Source organism: Prenolepis imparis, unplaced genomic scaffold (assembly GCF_030444845.1).
Source record: "Prenolepis imparis isolate NDT839.2.m4 unplaced genomic scaffold, iyPreImpa1.0 SCAF_5, whole genome shotgun sequence".
NCBI classification, from domain to species: domain Eukaryota; kingdom Metazoa; phylum Arthropoda; class Insecta; order Hymenoptera; family Formicidae; genus Prenolepis; species Prenolepis imparis.
In genome coordinates this window covers 2,672,650-2,694,403 of record NW_028141163.1, presented here as the reverse complement: position 1 = coordinate 2,694,403, position 21,754 = coordinate 2,672,650, and the positions used below count along the sequence as shown (strand labels likewise).

At 35.4% G+C, this 21,754-nt stretch overlaps 3 protein-coding genes across 7 annotated transcripts in view; 2 read left to right on the top strand and 1 right to left on the bottom strand.

Annotated features, from left to right (window-relative positions):
- Tow (target of wingless) overlaps positions 1 to 7,393 on the top strand; it is a 49,435-nt gene extending 42,042 nt beyond the window's left edge. For both annotated transcript variants that reach the window (XM_083039265.1, XM_083039264.1), the window contains 3 exons: positions 2,434 to 2,608; positions 4,117 to 4,174; positions 5,559 to 7,393. In XM_083039265.1, the coding sequence (XP_082895391.1) occupies positions 2,434 to 2,608; positions 4,117 to 4,174; positions 5,559 to 6,278 (953 nt within the window). In that variant the 3' untranslated portion in view covers positions 6,279 to 7,393. The remainder of the gene's footprint in view (positions 1 to 2,433; positions 2,609 to 4,116; positions 4,175 to 5,558) is intronic.
- A 1,852-nt stretch (positions 7,394 to 9,245) lies between these two features.
- Positions 9,246 to 13,197, top strand: Mtm (phosphatidylinositol-3-phosphate phosphatase). 4 transcript variants are annotated; one of them, XM_083039258.1, is made up of 10 exons: positions 9,246 to 9,354; positions 9,855 to 10,089; positions 10,197 to 10,304; positions 10,595 to 11,047; positions 11,203 to 11,650; positions 11,732 to 11,907; positions 11,992 to 12,099; positions 12,217 to 12,401; positions 12,585 to 12,789; positions 12,880 to 13,197. In XM_083039258.1, the coding sequence occupies exons 2-10, from the start codon at positions 9,964 to 9,966 to the stop codon at positions 13,030 to 13,032; spliced, it is 1,962 nt and encodes a 653-aa protein (XP_082895384.1). In that variant the 5' UTR covers positions 9,246 to 9,354; positions 9,855 to 9,963; the 3' UTR covers positions 13,033 to 13,197. The 4 variants fall into 4 exon arrangements, with proteins under 4 accessions (XP_082895384.1, XP_082895387.1, XP_082895385.1 ...); XM_083039259.1 differs by having other exon boundaries at positions 9,262 to 9,339; XM_083039260.1 differs by lacking the exon at positions 9,246 to 9,354 and adding an exon at positions 9,380 to 9,491.
- Positions 13,198 to 13,344: 147 nt separating this feature from the next.
- LOC145936758 (nose resistant to fluoxetine protein 6) lies at positions 13,345 to 19,991 on the bottom strand. Its single transcript, XM_083039268.1, is given in 13 exon segments — positions 13,345 to 13,633; positions 13,636 to 13,827; positions 14,036 to 14,210; positions 14,443 to 14,572; positions 14,648 to 14,743; positions 14,833 to 14,912; positions 15,014 to 15,179; positions 15,363 to 15,576; positions 15,679 to 15,903; positions 16,149 to 16,252; positions 16,473 to 16,663; positions 17,764 to 18,008; positions 19,431 to 19,991. Coding segments are annotated over 13 exon segments (2,256 nt in total). The 5' UTR covers positions 19,678 to 19,991; the 3' UTR covers positions 13,345 to 13,442.
- Between the last annotated feature and the right edge of the window lie 1,763 nt (positions 19,992 to 21,754).

Here is a 21,754-nt window from a genome sequence, read left to right as displayed (position 1 = left end):
ATATATTTTAATATAATATTATATATAATATATATATTAAAATTCTTAATGATTATATATATTATTTTATATTTTGATATATTTTAATATATTTAATATATTTTATATTTTTGTATATTTTTATTTTATAATATAATATATTTCATATTTTAATATATAATATTATATATATATTATTTTATACATATAATGTTTTATATATATATATTTTTTATAATATATTAAAATATGAAATTCTCTCGCTGTCATTTTTAAATGATAAGTTATATATTAAAAAATATATATAATATAGCTTCGGTAAAATGATTTAACATTGGTAACTTTAACTTATAATATAACTATAACTTAGGGCCTGAGCAGAATGGCTGACTTATAACCTTAAGACAATGTTTTATGCCTTAAGTCTTTGTCTTAGGTAACGCACAATAACTGTGTTACGTCTTTAGTCTTTACGTATTCGCTTCACGTCTGAGCAGAATGATTGATTTATAATTTTAAGACAAAAAACAGTATTGTGCGTTACTAAAGACAAACATTTAAAACATAAAACATTGTCTTAAAATTATAAAGCAATCATTCTGCTCAGACCCTTAATATAACTTAAGTACAAAATAATTAAATTGCGGTTTGGAATTAATTAACGTTCACGGACACGAGAGTCGATATACATATATCTTTTTTGTTTCAACTGCGAATAGTTTTGGCCCACACTTGGCTAGTATCTAACTTGCAATTTTTAATCAATTGGCCAAGTGCCACAGGTGATCCAGGGCTCCTCACTTTATAATGTCTGGCCCGCGGCCATATAGTATACCTGTGCCGAATCCCAACTTGTGTCTCTTCCTCGTTTCAAATAAAATATTGAAATTCGTACGTCAGACACCTGTGGCACTCGGCACGCTCCCGATCACGAAGCTACACATCTTTCACTCTTCCATCCATACCAATCCGCGTAACTAATTTTAATTCTAGACTGGCGATGATACAATTATTCTCGTGCTCCAGATGCTTCGCGTTTATCCCCTATTTCAGGAACGCAGTCGATTCGATCGCTCGAGAATTGTATGCTCGTGTTACTCTATTTCCAACACGCGCGCTGGCGCAATTTATTTTTAGTTAACTCCCTAAAACGCGGTTCGTTCTCTCGCTAAGCTAAACGACAGGTCTATTTCGGTTCGCGATGCTATACACTCTCGCACTTGGTGATGAACGACGGTGGTGGCAGCCTGACGGAATCCTTTAAAGTGTCAAGCTGCTCGTTTGTCGCCGATTGAACGTGTTTATGAGATCGTATACGGCTGAACTTTGCCTCATCCCTCTCTTCCCTCCGTTCCTTTTACGTCTTACACACATTTTTTTTATTCAGCGAATTATTTTTCACACCGACAGCGAACATAATAATGCGAGAGGAAGCGCTAATAATGACGCTTCTTGCGATTGCGCGATAAATTGAACGGTAATTTTGTAATAGGGGATTACGAAATTTACACACGATCTTTATCGGATAGAGAATTACTCGTAATTGACAAGACTTACTTGAGATATCTGTTATAGCAAAAAAATATATTTAATATATTATTTTTGTAGCCTGAAGAGGACCCAATTTAGGGTCGAAACGTCGTAATAAAAGAATTATTGCTTTAGCCAGTGTTGGTCAATAAAATACTCTTAACCTTGTTTTTAAAATTCGACTGGCAATCACATCTTACATTTTGTTAATATATTATATATTCTTATATTTTAATATAATATTATATTACAATATATTATAATATATAAATATATTATAAAATATAATATAATATTATATCTTATAATTAAATATAAAACTCTCGCTGTCATTTCTAAATGATATTATACATATATATATAATATACTCGAATCACAGAAGATATGTCCCTATACATCCCTGTTTTGCTAAAGCTTGCCTGCTAAATTTTCAATTGCCTGTAAGACGTAAAAGAAAAATATAAAAACAGCGATTCGTAATAATAAATTGTTTTTTAATGATATGTATGCCGGTTTTACATACGTATATCATTACATACGGTCGTAATCTCGCTGTTTACTCGCACCTTAATAAAGGAATTGGCGACCTCCTTGAGAATTGTTCGCGTGACAAAGCGCCGTACAATGTGTCGCGTTAAGGCCCATAATATTTCCGGCATTATGTCACATTTAACCGTCGTCGCGATCTATACGATAAAAATAGTCGGGCGAAATTGCTCGAGTCGCCGGCTGGATGTTATTGAACGTGTAAGACCGAACGAAGGACTTGTCGAGAGACTCGGAAGGACGTTATACATATATCCAAGTCGGGGAATATATTTACGGTCTTTAATCTCTCGGATATGATGATAATCTTAAACGGCGTGTTTTTCTTTTCGTCTCGCCGCCTCTCTGACATCTTTTTTTTTCCTTCGTGTTTCACAGGTAACGCGTCGTCTGTGGAGCAGAAGAACGGAAATGGCAACGTCAAGGGTAACAAGACGAACAACAACGGTGTCGAGGTGAACAGAAACGAGGACCAAAATGGCAGCGTCGATGCCAAGGGACAAGCGAAGAAGAAACCGACCGCGCCTGGGGGCGGACCTCTGTTACAACAAGCGTAAGGATGATTAAAATGATACCTACTTCGGGGTTACATTTAACGTTAAATCGAGAAACTCGAGGCTTAGAATTTACCCTGAAAATCATGGTAATCGTGGAACAATATGGTATATGGAAAGAATTTTATGAGAATTTCTCTGATTAATATTTATCACAATAAAAATAATAATATCTATCACAATAAAATATAAAATATGTTTGATTTTTACTATGCAGTTTAGTAAAATTAATCAAATATGTTTTATATTTTATTGTGATAGATATTATTTTTATTGTGATAAATATTAATCAGAAAAATTCTCATAAAATTCTTTCTATACCATATTGCCCACGATTACCATGATTTTCAGGGTAAATTCTAAGAGAAAATCCTCTCATTGTCAGTGTACATATATGTCGATAGATGTAGTAGATCTTTCTCGGTTTTTTTCTCGATTAATTGTTTTGAGAATTTATTACAAACCATATATTAAATTCAGATTTTTTAAATTAGAGTTTACGGTTTGACTCTCTTGGTGAAAATTAATAGAATTTATTTTGCAATTGTACGTCAACGAGGACGCGATATTGAGAGCTTCGTGTGGAATAGTACTTAATTCAGATGAATTGACATTAGTGTATATACCGAGTTTATGCCATTCACTATAATTAATAGAACTGTACAAACATTTGCTACACAAACTTGCATACAAACTTGCATAACTATATATTTGCACGCGGAAAGCTTATTTTGAGAGAGCACGTGCATAACTCGAGTTGCGAAAGCTTTGTCAAAAGAGCATTACAGTATTAATATATATATAGTATATATATATATATATATATATATTCTTGTTTAAACTTTTTGCAATGCAAAGTCTTCGCTAGAAAGTGCTATACAAATATATAACCGTCTACTGAAGACTATATGTGTTGTTACGTAATGTATATATATATATATATATATATATATATATATATATATAAAATACATATATATATAAAATACATATATATATAAAATGGCTATATATATAGCTGTCAAAACAACACGCACCGAAAATTATATGTACACTTGTTGATATTCTAAACTGATGCTTTTTCTGCAAAAGGATCAAGCAATCGCATTAATTATTGCAGTTTAGCTCTCGCGCCAAGCGTGCGTAATTAGTAGTTTATTGAAAGGATCACAGGAGCCTAGTGAATCCTAAATTAGGATACTTTTTAACATTGTGTACAATTTTTTATATGAGTAAATAGATATATATAATCTTTCTCTTTTTTTTTTGTTAAAATTAAAAATTGCAAGAGATTGAAACAGAGGATAAAAAAATAGGCATTATAAAAAGTATCCAATTCTTTGTTTCTCTAGACTCTAGATTCCTGTAACCTCTTTATATGTAATTTACATCTACTTGTGACACGTCGCGATAAGTAGCCTATGTAGCTTATTATCGATGAGATTATACTTGTTGCAAATAATTTATCGCACATGATTGACCTTCCTATGTATCGTGAATTTTTCAGAGAGATATCCACCAGCCAGCTAGATTTCTTCAAGATGCTCGACGAGAAAATTGAGAACGTAAGTCGCGATACTTTAACTTAATCAGTCTTCTATCCGGAAAGAAATGGTTTCTATTTATGGGAACGCTAGTAATTTCCTGTTTCCTTCTTCAATCTCTTCTCTCAAAGAACAATACGAGCCGATTTTGTATAAAATCTAGAGACTATTATCTCCGCGATATTATATGTCTCGTAGAAGAACGCACGTTCGTTTCTATATTTTTACATTACTTCCGTATCGTCATTCAATATAAAAAAATGCTAAATATAAAATATACTAGATATATATTACAATTACATTAGCTATATCACGCGTATATTTTATATAATTAAGACAATCATATATACCGAGAATATCGAGAAATGTTAAATTCCGCATTTTGCAGAAAATGCGCTGCTAATTAAATTGCGCAAAATTGCGAAAGCTCTCTACTCAAGTATTATAAGTATATTATATAATATAATTTGTTTCAAAGAAAAATATGACGATATTGAATCGAAGAGCGCGAAAACGTTAACAACCGTCGCGTTGAAATCAATTATTCGCCATACTCGGTTATTCAGAACTTTGGAAACTTGCTGAAGTGCGTTTAATTGGCCTCAACTATTTGCAAAAAAATATGCAAGTCACATATTTCGTGACAAAAAGATTTTGCATCAATACCTACTTTTATTTGGATTGACACGATTAATGTATCGCGCGACCTCGAATATCTATACTCGACTTTTCTCAACTAATTGCCATAGTTCTTTTTCTTGAAATCTTTATTGTTTTGTATTGATTGCGTTGCGCCTCTCGCGTCTATTTTTGTTCGAGATTCACACATCGAGTATAGATTACTTTCTTCTTTGTCGCTTTTGTGCAAAGAATCTTTTATAAGCCACGTCGGATCGATGAGCTTTTCACCCGAGTTCTTTTTCATCGCGAAAACAATTTGCAATAAACTCTCCGAATAAGCCGAAAGAGGAACTTTTTAATCAAAAAGTCGTACCGAAGATATACATGTATCGAGAAAAAGATTTAAAACGCACCCGGAGAACGGAGAACTTCCGCGTAATTATTAGCACGGATATCTTTTCGGCGCAGCGTTGACGTGATGCACGTGATGGAAGTTTAATCGGAAGCACTCGATCGTGAATTAGCGCTCGCTAAAATTATACACGCGGTTGATGAAAAAAGTTGAGCCACTATTCATCGTGCGCGAGCCTTTCATCCTTTCGAAGAACTTTAATTAGAGACTGTATAAGCGATATAACGTGCTTCTCGGATCTTCGTGCGCACTTCGGCCTATTTTCTTCCTCGGCAAATACTAAAAATATACCGTCAATCATCTGGTAAAACGTCAATTCTCCCCCTCCCACCCCGATCTCTCTTTCTCTGCAAGCTCTTTGTCGAATTTCAGGGTCCGGATTACGACGAGAGTCTCGACACGACCAATCGAGCGGAGCGAGTGTCCAGTCTGCTCCAGCGCTGGGAGTTGGCCAGCGTGACGTGGTCCAGCGTCTCCGATCTGGACGGTACGTCCTTACCGTCTAATCAGAAGAGCCGGGCGTCCGCGCTGAACAGTCCCCGGCAGAGCCTGAGCGCCAAGGACCGCGAGGGTATGAGGAACATAGTGGGCGGTAGACCGGAAAGCGCCCCTATCTTCGTGCGTAACGCGAATCGCGTGGACGGCCTGCAGGACACCGGTCACTTCTGTCCGTCGCCGAATATGCCGCGACACGTGCTCGAGTCCATCACGCAGAGCCCGACGCAGAGCGTGACGACGGCGACGCCGCCTGGATGCGCGTCGCCGATCGGCTCGCGATACGTTCAGGATGCCTACGGTAAGGAGTGCTCGGTCGTGAGCGAGCAGCAGCAGCAGCAGTCGAAGAAGATTCACCACTACGTCGGGCAGAACCCGGTGAACGGGGAGTACGTGACGCAACAGGCGCTCTATCGCGAACAGTACCTGCAGCAGACCGGTATCATCACCGTCGCGCCTCAATACTCGGCCGGCTCGGCCGGCGGCAACGTCCTCAGAAACAATCCGTACGTTCAGCACTTTCAGATCGCCGCGAATCCCCAGCACTTCGCCGCCCCCGCGAGGAGACGGGGCTTCAACGCCGCGCAGATGACGTGACCGGGATGGGAGCAGCGATCGACGAGATAAGACTGAGTTCTGCGGCTGAGAATCGAGAGACGGGGACCCCGGACGTCCGCGAGGACGGTCGTTCAAGAGAGAGAGAGAGAGACGGAGAGACGCTTCCTCCGCGTGGTGACTGATAGAAGAAGGAGAGGAAAGGGGGAAAGAGAATGAAGAATAAGAACGAGGACAATGAACCGGACAATGAGAATGCGAGTCGTACTACTTTGTGTTCCTTAAAGCTTTTTGCGCTTCGAATCTTTTTCTCGGTAACGATTTCTACAAAGACTCTCCCAGGAAGCATCGACGGTGGCCTAAGTCATCCGAGCGGAATATCATCCGAGGAAGGGGAACGAGAGGGGACGAAAGTGCTGTTTCGCGCGCAGGGGATGGAATAATTCTTCGCTACAAGTGCCAAAATCTTACACGCAAGCGAGTCGAATGTGCGGGATGCAAACGGGACTCTTGCGCTATTCGCCCGAAACAGTACTTTGTTCTTCTCTCTCGTGACTGATACGCGAGGACTCAGAATGTGCGTATATACGCGATACATCTTATTCGTCTATTCCGTTTCTGATTTCCTCTTTTTTTCTAACCGGTAGCGTCTCCACGTACTCACGTGATTATTTCACGGGTGGAAGCCCACGCGACCAGCGTTTTTGTATAATACATGTATATTATTATTATAAACACGACGAGAGTATATATGTATATGCGAATGTACGTGAGTGTATATGTAAGAATGCATGTGTGTGCGTGTATAAAGTAGATAAGTGCATCTAAAAAAAGATTGAACAGCAAAAGAAGAGATCGAAATTAAAAGATTCTTATAATTATACTCTGTGTATAGATTCGCTGTACGTATATTGTATGGATACGTTTAACTTAATGTGATGACTGTATATTTATATGTTGACCATGTTTAAAGTTAACTATATATAATATAGTTGATGATGAGAATTTTATATTTCATGTTACGCGCTCTATATACACATATGGGATATACACATAATCAAAACTCGCTGCATCACTCTCGAACTGTCGATCTTATACTTTTTTTGTTCTGTCGAACAATCCTCCTTTTTTACAAATAAATTCACAATTTCTCCCTATACATGCATTACACAATATTGCGGTCTCTTTCACATTTATTGCCTGGCTTTGCAGGTGAATAACTCAAGCGGCTAGAGAGGAAGTTGCAACTCCATCGTCGCAAATTCGTCGCAACCCGAGTGTTGTACAACACGTGATTGTGACAAACTTCGCAGTTAGATTATTACCTATATATCTATCTATCTAGCTACTGCTAGCGCTGACGATGTAATTAATAACAGTATGTTGCACCGTGCGTGAAAGATGCAAGATTTATAACAACTGCAATTGCCGCAGTTACAATTTATCGCTCTTTGCATTGAGCGTGTTTACCTACCTAGATCTACCTAGGAAGTTAACTGAAATATATTTCTCTTTGATATAGATTGTGTTATATATATATATCTTTTACAATTTTGTGCCGAAATTAGTTCAAATTCTTTAAAAGCTTCTTTTAACGAGAACTTAACGAGAGTTTGACGAGCTTCAGATAAAATTTTTTTCTTCCAGTTCAAATTTGAAGCAATAGAGAGTTCTGTTATCTATCTACACTGAAAATTTAATCTCAATTGCGTAATTAGTGATACTTTATCAGCAATGTTCTTTATAATTTTTTTACTAGAAGTGTACAGTTTATTTCAAACATATTCTAATAATCGAGAAGAATAAATAATTAAACGCGTTTATGAATATTTAATTCAATAGAACACATGACCGAGATATTTCAAACGTTTGCAACGTATACTCTTTAAATTGATTTCATTTTTCTTTTTTGTTATATAGAAAAGGGTTGCTGGTTTATAAAAATATAATTTTTTTCGTAGCACCTTGAAGACTTCAGACAATGACAGCAAAATTTAATACTCATCGTTCGGCACTCACGCGAAGTTGTGATCGTCCATCAGGGCGAATAACAACAGCACCGAACAGAGTTCGGCGCGTAATCCGATTTGACACTTAATAAGATTTAGGCATCCCGGAACCCGTACGATACGGATGTAATCGCATTGCGTCGCCAAAGGGTGGATAGGCGCTCGCGCTCCTGTGTTGTGTGTTCGTGGGAAATTTCTTTTCTTTCGAATCAAAGCGAATCGATATTTTCACATTACGCTCATTATGCATTATGACGTCGCACTGAAATGAATTCGTTATCGAAATTTGCCGAGAAATGCATTTATCGAGGCCGCTTATCGAGAGATTTCTTAACGAAGAATTATTCGTCCATGAAGATGTTTTCCTCGTTACTTTTATTAATAAATCGGTCTTTCTAAAATAATTACGTTGCGAATTAGTATCAGTTATGTCAACTTTAACGCATTGATATGATTGTAAATTTTGCTGGAATTATATTTCGTTATATCGCGTATATACAATTGTTTGTAATTTTATCGATTTTTAAAGTCACCTTTGAAATTAGAGCGATTCGTATATCATGATCCTCCGATTTAAATAAAACATATTTTTGTTTATATTTGCGAACCTCATACATATTTACATGTTTCGTTTACGGTGACGTATACATACATCTAGATCGTTATTTAGTTAAAAAAAAAAAAGTAACCTCTCCTCTATTAATAGAGTTCGTCCGACAAGATGTCTCACGCGAAATTATCGAAATTCTACAGTTCTTTCAGTCTTGTTTTAATAGAACCCGCGTTTGCGGGGAAAGAAACGTTTGCTTACCTTGCGAAATGTTTCAGCCAGCTTTTTCTCGATCCTTTAAGAAGGATTTTTGGAAAATCGTGCAGCGGCTCTCGTACTTTGCTCTAAACTCTGAACAGGTGCGCGATATCGCGATACACGTGAAGTCGAAAGATGGAGAGGATCGAGAATCGAGAATCGAGGTGCGAGGGCAGCGGCGACGTCACCTGCCGGCGATTATTTGCAAAATGGCGGCGTCTGTCAAAGGTACACTGTTGCGCTGACAGGAGGGACGGACGGTCGCAGGATATGCGAATCGCGTCAAGTACGTGTCTGGCAGGTTCGTATTCGACTCGTTTCTCTGGAGATCGAGGCTTCCGCGTGTCTCGAGGAACGATTAAAGCGAATCTCGTTCCGGGCGTGGCACGATATGATTCCGGTCTCTCTCCTCGTATCGTTTCCTCAAATTCTCCCTTCGTAAGTTTCGTACGTAACTCGCGACGCGTTTTAATATACTCCCGTTAATATAACGTTCCAAGTTATTATCGATCGATAATTGTCTTGTCTGTTATATTATCTCGCGCATTTCGCAAATTTCGTGAGGTTATGTCTCGCAGAGGTTTAAATTCTTGACACCTATATATAGAGAACTGCTTATGTTTTTTTTTTATTTATTTGTACTTGGAATCGATAAGTAAATTCTCTGTCCGATTTAATAATATTTAATGTTCAGACAGTGTCGCGTTGTTATTTTGATTATTTAATTCATTTTTGAAATTAGAAGTTAACTATTAATGGTCTATTTTTATCATATTTCAAAATATAATTCATTATGTACAGGTGCAAATAGATTGTACTAATCCCACGGATTAGTAGTGGATGAAACTATAAATACAAGAATGTTGTTGCAACAAAAGTAGAAAAATCTGGAGCTACCTTTGATGCAAGTATGGAAAAGAGGGGCAGTGCGGAGCTTCTTAGTGCGGAGCAAACTAACTCGAAGAATGCCAGTTCAGATTCCCTCAACTCGGACAGCAAGAGCAGTTCGCTTAATTCGAAAATGGGCCAAGAATCGGTATGAACGAGAGTGTTAATTGTGATTAAGAATTAAGACAGATAATATATACAACAGATACATCACTCTATTTATTGAACTTTGAAATGGATCTGCAATTTCTTTAGGAGAGTTGGGATAAAGCGTCACATTCAAAAAGTTTTTCCTCAAGCTCTACTTCAACAGATAATAACATAGTCTCTGCTCTGGAGGCTAAAAAAGATAATCAAGTAAAAGTGAGTTTTGTAGCGAGTTTTCGAGCACAGAATACAATTTTCGTTTTTTTTTTCTCTTTTGCGTCATTACAAATAATTTTTAATTTGTATATGATACCTATTGATGAAAATGCATTTGTGTTAAAATATAATATGTTCTGTTGCGTAAAAAATATTTCCCTATCATTTCACTTTTACTTTGCGATATATTTACTTGCCATTATTTTATTCTGTTGAAGTTATGCTAGAAAATCCTTACTCTTACATTGCATGTCTGTGTGGTTGGTCAATTATTTTGTTATTCTGATTAGAATTTGTCTGGAGGGGATACGGGACCACCACTCCTGAACGGAGAACGGATGCAAGGCATTCCGCACGAAGTCACATATTTGTGTCCTTACTCGGGACCTGCCAGGGGGATTCTTAGTGTTACAAACTACAAGCTCCATTTTCGTAGTATAGATCGAGAAACGCCTTACATTGTTGAAGTGCCGTTGGGCGTCGTTAGCCGAATCGAAAAAGTCGGCGGTGCGTCGAGTAGAGGAGAGAATTCTTACGGGATCGAAGTATTTTGTAAAGACATGAGGAATCTCAGATTTGCACACAAGCAGGAGAATCATTCCAGGCGAGATGTGTTCGAAAAGCTACAACAGTATTCCTTTCCGTTATCTCACAAGTTACCTTTGTTCGCCTTTGAATACTCCGAGACGTTTTCTGAAAACGGTTGGAATGTTTACGAGCCTATCGCAGAGTTGAAGAGAATGGTATGTAATAATACATATCGAGAAATGTGATGCTTGATCTCTAAAATTCGAAGCTACTTGAAAAGTACATACGTTTTGCAAATACAAAACATTAATTTAATCCGATATTATTGATAAACAACGCGTCTAACATTTTGTTTTTCGTCGAATTTCAGGGTGTAAATAATGATATGTGGAAAATATCGAAAATCAACGACACGTATTCACTGTGCGACAGTTATCCAGCTGTCTGGGCGGTTCCTGCCGCAGCGACCGATGAGGATCTTCAAGCGTCCGCCTCTTTTAGAAGTAGAGGTAGATTGCCGGTTCTCTCGTGGATTCATCCGGAGAGCCAAGCGACGATAACTCGTTGCGCGCAGCCACTAGTAGGCGTCGGCGGCAAACGGAGTCGCGAGGACGAGAGGTACGTCCAGCTGATAATGGACGCTAACGCACAAAGTCACAAACTCTTCATCATGGACGCCCGGCCGATGCCGAACGCGATAGCGAATAAGGCGAAGGGCGGCGGATACGAGAGCGAAGACGCTTATCAGAACGCGGAATTGGTCTTTCTCGATATTCACAATATACACGTCATGAGAGAGAGTCTCAGAAAGTTAAAAGGTATCAGAACTTATCTATATTAATGTATCGCTGTTTTTATTTTGGTACATATACATATATATGTATATTCTAAATTTTCAGAATTATGTTTCCCCACAATCGATGAAGCTCGATGGTTGTCGGGTATAGAATCGACAATGTGGCTCAAACATATCAAATGTGTTCTCGCTGGGGCTGTGAGAATTGTGGATAAAGTCGAGAATCACAAGACCTCTGTTCTGGTTCACTGTTCCGATGGTTGGGATCGAACGGCACAGGTAAATGCTCTTTAATTCTAAGCAATATTATTTTTAAATTTGTATTTATTACATATTGTCACTACTTCTTTTTTTTTTTTTTAGCTTACAGCTCTCGCAATGTTAATGTTAGATCCATATTATAGAACGGTCAAGGGATTCGAGGTACTAATAGAAAAGGAGTGGCTTAGCTTTGGGCACAAATTTCAACAGGTATCACGATACCAAACTCTTTAAGTTGTCTCTATTGAGTATGCAACGATTTGTAAACATTTCTACAGTATCTTATGTTACTGTCATGTCCATAATTAATGATTAAAATTTTTTTAGAGGATAGGCCACGGAGATGAACATCACAGCGATGCGGATAGATCGCCGGTGTTTCTACAATTTATCGATTGCGTTTGGCAAATAACGCGTCAATTTCCTAACGCTTTTGAATTCAACGAACATTTCCTAATTACTATTGTCGATCATCTCTATTCTTGCCGATTCGGCACGTTCTTGTTCAGCAGGTATATATCATATTATATAGATATATTATATCTACATATTATATCTATATTATATAGATATATTATAGATATCATATTATATCTATATATTATATTATATGTATAGATATATTATAGATATTATATTATATAGATTTATCTTACATTTTTTTTCGAGAATTACATTGTTAACATTTTTTACAGTGAACGCGAAAGAGTACAAGAACAAGTGAAGCAAAGGACAGTCTCTCTCTGGTCGTATACCAACAGTCAATTACCTCTCTATCTGAATCCGCTTTATCGTTCTGGCATGAATTATCAGCTTGTCCTAATGCCAGTCGCCAGTATGCGGTACATCAAACCGTGGAAAAGTCTATATTGCAGATGGAATCCCAGTATGCGACAGCAGGTATGTTAAGATCTGAGATTATTTCGACAAACGATTTCGAAATCGGGCAGATATCCTCGTTAAAACACGCGTATTCGTCTCCGCTCCAAGGATCCGGTCTATCAAAGAACAAGGGAGCTTCTAGTCTTGAAAGAGCAGCTCGAGAAACAATTGGAGGAAGGTCGGCGCGAACAGGCGTCTAGAGCGAATAGGTCTGTAACTTCGTCGGCGCCGCCCAGGATACATTCCCCGGTTCACACATAGCGCCGCTGGAAACTTGGGTCGTCTGATAATCTTTGTAGTTTTGTAAATGAGCTGTAAACTCTTGGTCTACTCGAGCCAGTATAAGATAATATTTTGACTGATTCCGCTTGTGGATGCTGTGTACAATATACGCCCACACTCGATAAAGATAAATTTAGACTCGTATTTGTCTGCAGTTCAATGAATTTATCGCAACCGTGCATTAAGTGCAACGCTCCTTCCAATTGCAATTTCAACACCAATGTAAACTATATATACCCGGCTTATCCCAAAGCTTCATCGATACCGAGATTTCGCATAAACGTATAACGGATTAATATCTCGGGTCTAAAAAATCGAGTTTATTTCTTTTTTATCTGATTAATTGAACTACTTACGCTAATTACGGATTAACGATTTTATAGTATTTCTCACGATTTCATACGTGAAATTACAATCTCGTTCCCCCTACATTTTCTTTTGCTGCGAGATTGTATTAGCGTTCGCAAAAGCATGATGAATGGCGCTTCTGCCATTAAGGATAACGCATAAGCGCAGAAGTAGGTAATTACAACTTGTCCCATAAACATGGTTATCTGAAAACAAAAAATTGAGATAATAAGCTTTGCTGATGACGAACATTCTTTTTTTTAAGATGTTTATATATATTTACCGCGGACAGTAACTCCATATGAGCCGCTGTTTCGTTGTGCAAACGAATCGAGTGTATGATGAAAGGATTCAAAAGGTAAGCGCAATATGTAAGTCTGCTAAGAGGGATCCAGACTTTGAGCGATAGCACTTGTTTGACGATACCTGTAAATAAAGACCGTTTGAAATGTGACCAGAAAATAATATATTTCTAAATTATTAAAATTATTATGTGTCATTTGTTCTAACAACGCTCGTTGAAGAGTTTAAATTAAAATTGAAATTAAACGCAAGTCGCGCGAGAATAATATATTATTACGATAACTTTGTTTATGCAGATTTGTTGACAAAATTTCTTAGTAAATGAACCAACCTCCGTGCTTAGTGGAGCACACTATGACAATCCACGCTATACCTATGGCCCAAACTGTCTTGCTTAACGCGACATAGATAGCAGCTGACAGAACAGATATGCGGCGATCATAAAGACCGAATAATACGAAAATATTGCAAGAGCTGCCGAGGCACCAACATAAAATTAGGGTTGGCTGAAATTTACGTTTAATTACGTAAAATATTATTGCGCAATGAGAGTAATTATAAGAGCTAAGCTAAACATAATTTTTTTATATATTTTTATATTTAATCAATTTATAAATAATTAATTGATAAGTATTCTCTTTCTCTCTCTGAGTATATATTTTATTCTATTTCAATGATTTTATTTATTTATTTTTTTTTTATGTCAAACTTACATAAGTAATATAAATCATACTTTACCCTTTTTAAAGTCATCCTTTTGTTTAGCCTTGTTAAAATGTAAGCTGTAATTATTCCAATAATATATGGACTTATTCTTACCCACGGTGGATAGTACAAGACATCTACAAGTCTATACTGTTCGCTTAATCTGTAACAATAAAAAGAGTATTTACTTAATTAATTACTCTCATGAAAGAAATAATTAATAGAATACTTCTCTCACATCGGAACGTATTCATAGATGTATGAGATATAACCGCTGAGTACAATCGAGCCTATTAAAAGTGAGACCAATATGATTGCAGCTGCGTAAAAGTATCTGGAAAAAAAAAAAAAATTGCAAGCCGTATTTATTAAAATATATCGTGTGATCGTGTAATATACAGTTGAAACAGTCAGTTAACTCACATGCTAGACAAAATTAATAACGCTATACTGATTATAAAGAATTGCATATCATTAGCCAGATACCAGCTCCAACTCATACACTACAAGAAGAGATATATATAATTTATGCTTAGATAAGATTTTTTTTCACGCTTTCGAGCATAATGTCAGGTCGATTTGAATCAAATCGCGTTTTACGTACCAAGTCCCTGCGATCGAACAGATTATTTAAGTAAAAGAGATTTCTCCACCAATATTTCGCGCAAGTTTCATGCGGTCTCTCGTCCATGTAAAACTGCGAGGTCTTGTTGTACCAACCCGAGTTTAATTGCAGTATTCCCACCATCATCATGAAAGCCGGTGACAGCCTTGAAATGAAAAATTCAGATTTATTAAGATTACATAAAGGATTCTACATTATTTAATCCATATGTGTTGAATATGATTTTTAATTCATTGTTATATTTCGCTCATTACTTATTTTATCACGTTTATTGTCTTTGTTTATTGTTCGTGCAAATCGCAAGATAACGAGAAGAGAGAGCACATACCGGATAAATCTTCTTATTACGTGGACAAAGAATTCATTTATCTTCGCTCTGTAATTAATCGGTTTGATTCGTTCTTTGCCCGTTACGTTCTTCAGATATAAATAAGCCATCAAGAAGCCACTTATAAAGAAATAGGTGTCGACCGAGATGGTTGCGTTATTCACTATCTGAACGGGCAAGGTTTTGGTGATTCTCCAAGTCCATGTTTTATTGTCTAATGTAACAACGAAAAAATCTCGTTATATATATGTTATAAAAGAAAATAAGACTTACAGAAGAAAAATTGCAATATCGATTCTTTCTCCAAATCACTTGCCGAGATAATCCATCGTGTATAATACGCTATGGCCAATGATTACCCAAACCATGCTTAAAAATTTTAAGCCATGAAGAATGCCCATTTCCTCATCCGCTCTCGTGTTAAATATTGCTTTCGAATTTGTGTAAACGGAGAAACACACTAGCACTCTTCCGATGATTCCATTTTTCCGATACGAAGACGAATCTGCCATTTCCATCTCCTCGGGTATGTTTTCGCCATCTGAATTGTAATTCGCAATGTTTAATATATATTAATAGAAAAATATCACGATATTTAGATTAAACAATGAAATATCAAAAAATTATATTATCTCTTTTTTATTAAGTAACATTTATTTATATTTATTATTTATTGATATTCATGTATATACACGAAAAAAAGTTTTGCTAATTTTTATTAAAATAATATAAACTAATTAACTTTTGAAAAAAAGATTAAGAAATTTTTAGATGTGTGATACTCACTAGTTTTAGTAGTTTGAGTCTTTGCATTTAAATATTTTTGATATACGAATATATCGTATACTGTTCCAATTATCATCAAGGAAAAAGTAAGTGCTAAAACGATACTACAATCATAAAAATTAGTATATACACAAAGTATACATATATATATATATATAATATAAATTTCTCTATTTTTCTTTTTCATTACCTTTTATACTTTTTTGAGAGCTAGATAAAAATTTGCCTCTATATTATTATTATATATTCGTAATGAATTCGTGTAATGTCTTATTATTTTATTTATATTGTTAATTCTAGCTTGTTTACATTTCTTTGACGTACCAGATAAGTATCCCATCATTCAATAACCATTGAAAATCGTCCTTTACATCTTTAACTTCGACTAGCTTGAAATCCATGGAATAGAGATCATTGATTGAGAAAACTCTATCGCGAAATATTATTTCCAGAATGAAGCTTAGTTCGCTAATAGAGCAAGATGCTGGTAAACAGAGACCGAGTGTAATTAAATCCTAAAAAAAATTTCTTCTATAGGATATCTTAATATCAAATATACATATATGAAATGTGTGCATTCTTATATGGCCTATCTATTTTGTGTATATGTTGTGTTAGAGAGTATCTCGCTTTTTAAAATTTTTATATTAAAAACTTGAATTGTGAATGATATAATGAACTGAACAACGGAGAATATTTATTATAAATCTATTATTAATTTATCGTTTTTGTGTGTTTCCAGTTATTTTATTATACCATTTATATATCTCATATCTTCTAAAAAAAATTTATATATATATAAATCTGTTAATATAAATTTTTTTTTTTTTTTTTTAAATATATTCAAACAACATTTTATATTGTTAATTGTCAACAAGTACATGCACCATTGTTTGTTATATAACTAATCGCTAAATTTTATTGGTGTTTATTTTATTAATATTACGTTATATTTGTACAAATAATGTTGTGTAAAGTGACATAATATTATTTGTAGAAAGATGCGTAAAAAATTGAATGTTAATTTAGAGGAAGAAAAAATATGATTCTCGTTTCTAAGAATTAAATCTCTTCTTGCAAATATAGACCTATATGTATATATATGACGCATTATTTGTTCAACAGAAAGATTTGTCTAATCCTTCGAAAGATTACAAGTGTGAACATACAATTACAGTGTGTTGTGATTTTGACAAATTTGTTTACGACTAATAAGTGGTATGTTTAATTTTAATGCACTATTTCTAACTTTCTCTTTTTACGATTTGTAGTATTACAGCAAATGACTATTCTAAAGACTAGACTAAAGTTGTATTCAGGCTGTCCAAACCCGTTTGCAGTAATATTGGTTAACGACAACTTAAATTACTTTAATTTCCTCGCGTTGATTAAGGTACGCCTATAATCCAGAAAGGCGTAAAGAAACGAGAAACTTAGGATTGGTTAACCACAGAGATATCTTATTGCAACTCGACGATAAAATAAAAATTGAAAAATCTGCATAATTTCACTGGTCCCAATAAATTAATCTATAACTTGATATGTTTCCTAGCTAGTCTTTCTCTTTCTCTTTTTCTTCCTCTCTTTCTCTTCTAATAAAGATCTGTAAACTTACTTCGTTGGGTAGATTCACATGGTACTGAAGAGTACTATTATGTCTGAAATAAGCAATGAAGTAAGACACTTCAAAAGGCGGGAACTCCTTTTGCGGATCACGGTATAGAGTATTATTCAGTAAATCCTTGTCTAAAAGATCTAGAGGAACTCTGTTCATTGTATCGAAGCACTGGTTGTGGCTGCCTAGCCAAAAATTATTTCCATAAAGGAAACCTGATCTAAATCGGCCGCTAGAGTCCAACACTTGAAAATAAAAAATAAATAATCGTTACTTTTACGTAAACTTATATCGAATACTATTCTTTATGTATTGTTCAATAGTTGATCAGCAATAATTTCAGCAATAAAATATTTTTATTGCTGAAAATAATACAATCTAGGTATCTCGCATTATCCAAACCATTTCTTAGATGTTTGTTATTCGTTGCTGTATCATAAAATTATATATTCATACAAGACAGTAATTGTAAATAATTATTATGAAAAAAATTATATAATCCTAAAGAAATAGCATATGATTATTCTGCATCCTTGGAAGGTCTCTTATTTACTTACTATTACGAAATAATATTATTAACTAAAGTAATACTGATTAGGCGATGTATTTAACGAATTACGATGATTTATTTATACTAACTTTCGCCTAGAATATTTCTCACGTGAGCAAACAATGACAGTGTTAAAAGATATTCTAGACACACGCAAAAGGAGTACGTCTATCGGATATATAACTTTGTGTATTTAGAAAAGAGTGTGTGTACACTCTCAGCTAATGTACCGATGTCTGAACATAATAGATACGCACGTGTTTCAATTGACTAGAGATACATGATCCTCGAAATGAAATGAGAGAAAATTGTACGGTATGCACGCGTAACGAACGCTTTTCCCTGGCACGCATGTGACTAGGAAACGTGTTCCTTGTGTAACACACGAAGAAAGTTGATTCGGCGAGTTGCTCTAATGAAAAATCGCGCGCCCTGACATAATCGCGCCGATAATGGTATTATAGAATGCGTTGCATAACGATTGAACTAATTACCTTCGGAATGCAGCTCGTACACTTCGAATAACTGCAAAATTCTCTAATTGAGGGCATATCGAGAGATTTGATTATGTAATAGATGATTTTTATCGAATTGACTCGTTTAAATCTCGTAGAGTTGTCTCTACTTATAGGTCAGTTCATATCCTAGTTAAAAACAGAGAGAGAGAGAGAGAGAGAGAGAGAGAGAGAGAGAGGGAGAATGTATCATTTATTTATTACACGAAATTTATAATTTGTCAAGTCTATTATATATAATTTGCAAAATCTCTGAAATTTAATGTATATGTATTAATTTTTTTCCCCTAAATGTTTTTAAATCAATAGTTTCACAAATAGAGAAAATGCTGAAGTAATTTTTTTTTTTTTCGTGACATACAATTTATCATAATGATAATTACACAAAAAATTAATTGAAATTGTAATTTGATTCTCCGTTTTTTTGACATTGATCCCATTGATCCACAATTTCAATTAACTCTAACTATGTCAGACTTTATATACAATTGAGTGATTCTCAACGATTTAATATACGAGCGATCGTTCTTCTAGCAATTAGCTCCTTCGGCTTCGCATTCGAGTTGATCGATAATGATTATACTGTAAAGGATTTTACTAACTCTTCAAACCCCACAGTATCCGTTGCTCGACGGCGTTCCGGAAGTCCTGCAATTCCTTTTCGCATCTCGTCGAGTTCAGAAGATCGGACCTCAGGGCGACCGCGTATGCGGGCAAAGTACGGCTATTAATTTCATTGTCCCTGGATACGTCAATTTGTGCGGAGGCACGATGCAACGTGGCGAAATTTGCGCAGAGAATAATGCATAAAACGGATGATGCGAATAGCCGATGCAACATGATGTGCATTTAGCGAATCACTCTGTAAACTTTAACGAATCACTCTTGTATTTTCAATCACACTGTCAAACACCGATCGTGAAATCAATTTCGAGGCGCGAGGAAGTAAAGTTACCGGTTTGTTATCGCGCGGTTTTAGGAGCTTTTCGCCCTCTTCGTCGCGAGATAAGGTCTTGATGAATCGAACGAGAGAATAAGCGCCTCATTAACGGAATAATGAAAGAGTCGAAGAGACGCTTCTCCGGATCGTTTGTCGATCTTGATTGAGCCCGGACGCTGTTCGCGCAAAACGCTAACGTTACATTCGGAGTTTCGTTTGCGAATACTCCCCTTTGACTCGCACAATGACGGCGTGCGCAATGATCAGCGAGATCCGCCGATCGGGAGAGAACTGGTTTACATAGGGAGAAGTTAACGTGAATTTATAATAGAAAGTGAGACGTCCTCGTGGTTGACTTTTTTGCGACGAGACCCCACCACGTCATTTAACACATGGTATTATTTATGTATGTGCTCACCTTTGATGGATGTGACAATCTTGTAAGAAATACTGCAAAAGTCACGTGAAAAAATTTTTGTAAATTTTTATATAATTTTCGAAATTAAAAATTAACTTCACAATAGTTTCTTTTACCTCATCTCTTCCGTTTTCTTCATGTGTACTTCAACATCCATAAAAGACCAGCTATATTAAAAAAAAAATCTCTGTTTAAAAATGATTCAAATAAATCTCTTCTATCCGGAATTATTTTTTCTATTCGAAATTATTAGAAAAAAAAAATAGATAAAAGAAATATAAATTTAATTATTAGGTAAATTATTATATAATTTTTGAAATTAGCAATTAGCTTTAGAATAATTTCTTCTTGTTTTATTTTCACATATATTTTCATATTTATGAGTAACATAAAAGCTGAATTTGAAAAATTTGGAAATTAATTGTATCGCGATGATATGTCATGGACATCAATATGTCGAGGACAGAAAAAAATAGAAGTGTTTGAAATTTTTCAAATTGATAAGAAGAGAATGATTTAATTAATAAATTAAGAAAAAAAGTAAAATGTCACAACTCTAAAATACACTCTAAAAAACAACTCGAAAAATAGTAACGAAAATAACAGATTTATTTACGTTTGCGTGATTTAAATTATCTGCATCGTGACAAAATTCAGTCGCAATGTATCCTTTGAAGAGTGCGAGTAGCGTGACTTGCAGTCTAGTGCAGTCGCAAAATTGGACAGGAAGAGTTGAATAAATACGATGCATTCGTTATCGTACAGAAATACATTTTACGGAAAAAAAAATTGTGCAACACCTGTACAATATCGAAGTTATACTTTGTTTAAGAAAAACAATATCGCACACATATAGATATAACGAGAATACACTGTGTGTACTATTTATATATTTTATTCGTTATTTAAATTAGTATTTGAATTTTCATTTCTTATATTATTCAATTTATTTTTAATATTTTGCTTTTTCATAATAAAATATCCGTTGGATAGTTACGTGAGTTGTTTCTAAATTTCTCGATATTTCGTAATTATATGACCCGGAAGTTCGTGAGATTTCACGATGAGCTTTTCTCGTCGAAAGAGATGCGCGTTGATGCGATCTACGTGCAAATTGTTTCCGCGTGCATTCGTCTCGTTCCATTTAAACAAAACCTTCCGTCTGCCTCTTTATTACTGCAATGGACGTCGTCGGTGAAATAGTTTTCGCATTTCGAGCATGCATAACAATTTTCGCAATGTAAAACTTTATAAACTTCCGCATTCTATTTATAATCGATAGTAAATACTTCTTCTCCACTTACGTAGCTTCGTAAAAATATATCAAACTCCGAATAGTTTCTGCATAATTTTTTTTTCTTATGATATTGCAAAGATAAAATATTCGTTCGGCGAAATGATGGGCAAAATATTGCAAGCCCAAAGGTTGAGTTTAGGAAGGTTGATGAAATTTAGTGACACGCACGAATTTTTTCTATATTTTTTTCTTCTAGAAATATATCCTTGGAATTATACCCAAGAACTATGTATGTACAATATCAGCGATATAATAAATTACCATAAACTTT